The 4,633-nt window shown below is 49.9% G+C and overlaps 1 protein-coding gene across 1 annotated transcript; it reads left to right on the plus strand.

The window, feature by feature from the left end:
* Positions 1 to 679: 679 nt before the first annotated feature.
* LOC123182470 (probable glycerol-3-phosphate dehydrogenase [NAD(+)] 3, cytosolic) lies at positions 680 to 4,008 on the plus strand. The gene is made up of 5 exons (XM_044595038.1): positions 680 to 1,817; positions 2,377 to 2,598; positions 3,019 to 3,266; positions 3,381 to 3,520; positions 3,640 to 4,008. The coding sequence occupies exons 1-5, from the start codon at positions 1,184 to 1,186 to the stop codon at positions 3,779 to 3,781; spliced, it is 1,386 nt and encodes a 461-aa protein (XP_044450973.1). The 5' UTR covers positions 680 to 1,183; the 3' UTR covers positions 3,782 to 4,008.
* The last annotated feature ends 625 nt before the right edge of the window (positions 4,009 to 4,633 follow it).

The following is a 4,633-nucleotide window of genomic DNA, read 5'->3' on the forward strand; positions in this document are numbered from 1 at the left end:
GCAATCCATGGACGAGCGGTAAACGGCGACGACACGGCTGGTCGAGGCGTCGATGATGGGAGGGACTCGAAGGTTTAACATGTTCGTGTGGGGAGGGAGGCCTTGCCGCGGCGTCACCAGTGAGGACTCGGTCGTGGCCTTACCAGAGGCGGGTTCATGAGGTATGTGTCAATTGAGATAATGTGGGGCTGTCGCAGGAGGTGGGGACATTAGGCGTGTCGATCGGGGTTGAAGACGAATAGGAAGTCTGAAAGTTGAAGATGAGCAGACGAATCAACCTGTCGTTGGATGGTTAGGAGGACTGTCCCCAACCTATCAGGGTTCAATCCTGGTGCTCGTATTTTTTCTCGATTTTATTTTAGGATTCTCGCCGATATGCGTTCAGTGAAAGATGACGTTTTCGTCGACTGAGGTGCTCGTAGGGGTAGGGTTTACGTGTATGTTTATAAGATAAGCGCTTGCGCGTATATATTGTATTCTAAAAAGAAGTTGAAGATGAGCCGTTAAATTCCAATTGCGTGGCCCAAAAAATCGCTTGGTAACAAAAAAAATCATGCAACTGAAAAATACGTGGCCAGTGTGAAATTTGCGAGCGAGACGAGTCAGCCTCCGTAGGAAATGGGTCCGCGACCCCACCAGCCAGCAACCGGCGTCCGTCATCAACTCGTCAGCCCGTCCGTCGCCATCTTCCGCCGCGGCGGCCGTCCCTCTCAGACGGGCGGCGCCACCCCAAAAAACCACCTGTTTTGACCCGGCCACCCCCCACCGCCGGGCGTCACTGCCCCCCTCATTCCCCTCGTGCTCCCAAAATCGGGACGCGCTCTCCTGTAGAAGCGGAAACCCCAGTACAAAGCCTCCGTCCGCTCGCCAACTTTACTACCTCGCGCCGTGGCCGCGAGAGAGGGACAGCTGCGAGGCCGGCACGGGCGGGCAGGCGGGCGCCGCCACCAACCGTCGGCGCGCGCAATTCAAACGGGCGGCCGCCGGGCCAGCGGGACCGCAGCTGGGGGATTTAAATGGCGCCTCTTGCCCCCCGCATCCGGCATTCCCCCCTCGACCTCGATCCCACCGCCACCTCAGGCCGGCCTCCCCCCGTCTCGCTCCCGCTTAGCTGGCCTGCGACTGCGAGCCTCGATCTCCTCGCGCGTGGCCGGGCGGACTGAGCTAGTCGGGGGCCGCGGCGATGGTGGGGAGCTACGCCAACGGAGCAGGTAAAAACGGCGCGGCGGAGGGGAAGCTGGACGAGCTGCGGCGGCGGCTGGGGAAGGCGGAGGGGGACCCGCTCCGGATCGCCGGCGTGGGCGCGGGGGCCTGGGGGAGCGTCTTCTGCGCGCTGCTGCAGGACGCCTACGGCCGCGACCACCGCGACAAGACGCAGGTGCGCGTGTGGCGCCGCCCGGGCCGCGCCGTCGACCGCGCCACCGCCGAGCACCTCTTCGAGGTCATCAACGCCCGCGAGGCCGTCCTCCGCAGGCTCATCCGCCGCTGCGCCTACCTCAAGTACGTGGAGGCCCGCCTCGGCGACCGCACGCTCTACGCCGACGAGATCCTCCGCGACGGCTTCTGCCTCAACATGATCGACACGCCGCTCTGCCCGCTCAAGGTCGTCACCAACCTGCAGGAGGCCGTCTGGGACGCCGACATCGTCATCAACGGCCTGCCCTCCACCGAGACCAGGGAGGTGTTCGGGGAGATCGGGAGGTACTGGAAGGAGAGGATCAACCCGCCCATCATAATCTCGCTGGCCAAGGGGATCGAGGCGTCGCTCGATCCCATGCCTCGGATCATTACCCCCACGCAGATGATCGCCAATGCAAGTGAGTTCTTTGCTGAACTTTCCTTACTTACTACTGTACTGTATATCTGGTTGATACTTTATTTTGATTACACCAAATCCGGCGCTGAATAGTTTTAAAGAAGATTTAATAACTGCTGAACTGAATGAGAGCACAGCTCTGTGTGATGTTCCTGATGAAATTAGCAGGCTAATCTTGAATCTGTTCTGCACTTAGTGTCAGTGTCCTTCGTATCCTTTATCTGTACTTAGTGCCCTGCACAACTACTAAATGATTATACAGCACATTCTCTTTATCCATTATCAAATAATTGGAGAGCTAGTTAATGCCCTTACACTAAATGGCTTGCCATGAATGTCCAAGTGTTATGTCCTGCAACCCCTTGAGCTGGTGTAGTGGTTAGTACATACACATCATTTTAGCAAGCTGTATCTGCATTAGTACTGAATAATAAGCGGTCTAGTTTCCTCTTATGTTAATTCATTGTGTATATGTGTCAATTTATCGTATATACTTTGGCATGTTCCCTACTGCAATTTAGGCTCTGACGATGTTTTGTTTGTCATGGGTTTTATTGTAGCTGGAGTTCCATTGGAGAATATTCTGTATCTCGGAGGTCCTAACATTGCATCTGAAATTTACAATAAAGAGTATGCAAACGCTCGCATCTGTGGGTCTGAGAAGTGGAGGAAGCCTCTTTCTAAATTTTTGCGGCAGCCTCATTTCATTGTATGGGATAATAGTGATCTCATTACTCATGAAGTCATGGGTGGCTTAAAGAACATATATGCCATTGGTGCTGGTAAGTTTCCATTTGCTCTGAACCACTGTCTTATTTTGTTGAGCATGCCTCATATCATCTCCTTTTCGTGAAAAAAATGCCTCATATTATTTTGCTCAGGAAAATGAAATCGTGATTTGGAGCCTTCCTTTTTTAAGGAACAGGGAACACAGTTATTGCCATTTTTGCAGCAAACCAGAAATATGTTGAAACCTTATGTTGAATATCCTGCACTGTACCATGGAATATGTTATTTGAATCTACTGTTTCTTGCATTGATGTTATCTCTTTCACGATGCTATCGATGCAGGATACAGTAGATTCAAACAACTGATGAATTCAGTACTATTAAACTTGACAGATATGTGTAGATTTCTGTATTCGTTTCTATATTACTATTCAGGGCCTAATCTTGCAATGGGTTTGCTGACATTCTTGTAGGTATGGTGGCGGCACTGACCAATGAGAGCGCGACAAGCAAAGCAGTGTACTTTTCACTTTGCACGTCTGAAATGATATACATCACCCACCTCCTAGCGGAAGAGCCCGAGAGACTTTCCGGACCACTATTAGCAGATACTTATGTCACATTGCTGAAAGGTCGTAATGCATGGTATGGACATAAATTAGCCAAGGCAGAACTGACTCTGGAAATGGGGGACAGCATCAAAGGCAAAGGAACTATACAGGTTTGTGTCACCATCTTAACAACACAAAGTTTATGTTACTTGACTTACTGTCTGGGTGAGTTTTTGGCTTTGCATAGCTATATGCTAAGTTCTATGTTCGTTTCTAAATTGCAGGGTGTCTCTGCAGTCAATGCATTTTATGAACTCCTGAGTCAAGGCAGCATAAGCGTGACGCACCCAGAAACCAAGAAGCACGTTGCTCCTGTCGAGCTGTGTCCGATACTCAAAACACTTTACAAGATTTTAATCAAGAGGTTGGAATGCTCTTGCTTCTTGGATCACCATTGTTCCTTGTTGTTGCAGTTTTTCTTTTGTTACAGTCCTGTTGCCTCTACAGCTGTCTGAATTTTCTGTACTACTTATGCGCTTGCAGGGAACTTGGTACCAGTTCCATCCTTGAGGCGATACGCGATGAATCAATGTCCGATCCACGGGAAAGAATCGAGATGGCACAGCGCCAATCCCTCTACCGGCCGTCTCTCCTCGGCCTGCCTAAAGGCGATATCAAGCTGTAGTAGTTGCAGCCTTTATTTATGCAGAAATGTTGCGTGTTGCGAGTTTCCACTGTTTGCCGATTCCTCTGTCGGTGTACCCCGCAAGTGCATATTTGTAGCATATATATATGCTTATGTGTAGCACGAGATGAGTTTTTTTAATAGCAAGGCGAGATAAGCCTCTTATCGTCCGAGTTGGCGCCCACCTGTATATACAACCCTTGGTTCAATTGCATTTATTGCTTATAGATGGGAAACGAGGTACCTGTGATTCTTTTGAACTTAAACTCGTTGCCACTGCTTCAGTTGATTGGCAGTGTTGACTTCAGAAACAGAGGACGCCTGTAGTGCTCTTTTGAAGAGTGTGCTAGTTTGAGATCCATTTGTAATCTAATGCTTGTATGAAGTGCCCCACTATTCAGTCTCTGATTGTAATGTTTGTATAGTTAAGCTGAAATGCTCGACCTCGAAAAAAAATTCCTTCCAAGCCCCGCTCTCAAAAGAATAAGAAAACCGAACAAGCCCCAAAGACCACCCGAACTGCCCGATAGACCTAGGATACATAGTTTTGAGACATTTCCGGGGCTCAGTGGAAAATTAGTCCGTCATACTGCCCAATTACATAAAGTGTCATGGTACCGTCTTCTCATCGCATATTTGCAACGAGCCGAGAATCATGTGCTATGATCATCTTCATGAGTTCATCTTTACTTGCTTGCCAAGAGGGATGACACATTGGTCGATCTGGTGTACGGACTTGGTGTGAGAGTATTGCTAGGCCGTTGGCGTGGAAGTGATCAGTGTGATCTCGATGAATGGGACAACATAGTTGTGATGTGTTTAGCACACGAAGTGAAATACCCAAGACTCGTA

The sequence above is a fragment of the Triticum aestivum genome, chromosome 1D (assembly GCF_018294505.1).
Source record: "Triticum aestivum cultivar Chinese Spring chromosome 1D, IWGSC CS RefSeq v2.1, whole genome shotgun sequence".
NCBI lineage: Eukaryota > Viridiplantae > Streptophyta > Magnoliopsida > Poales > Poaceae > Triticum > Triticum aestivum.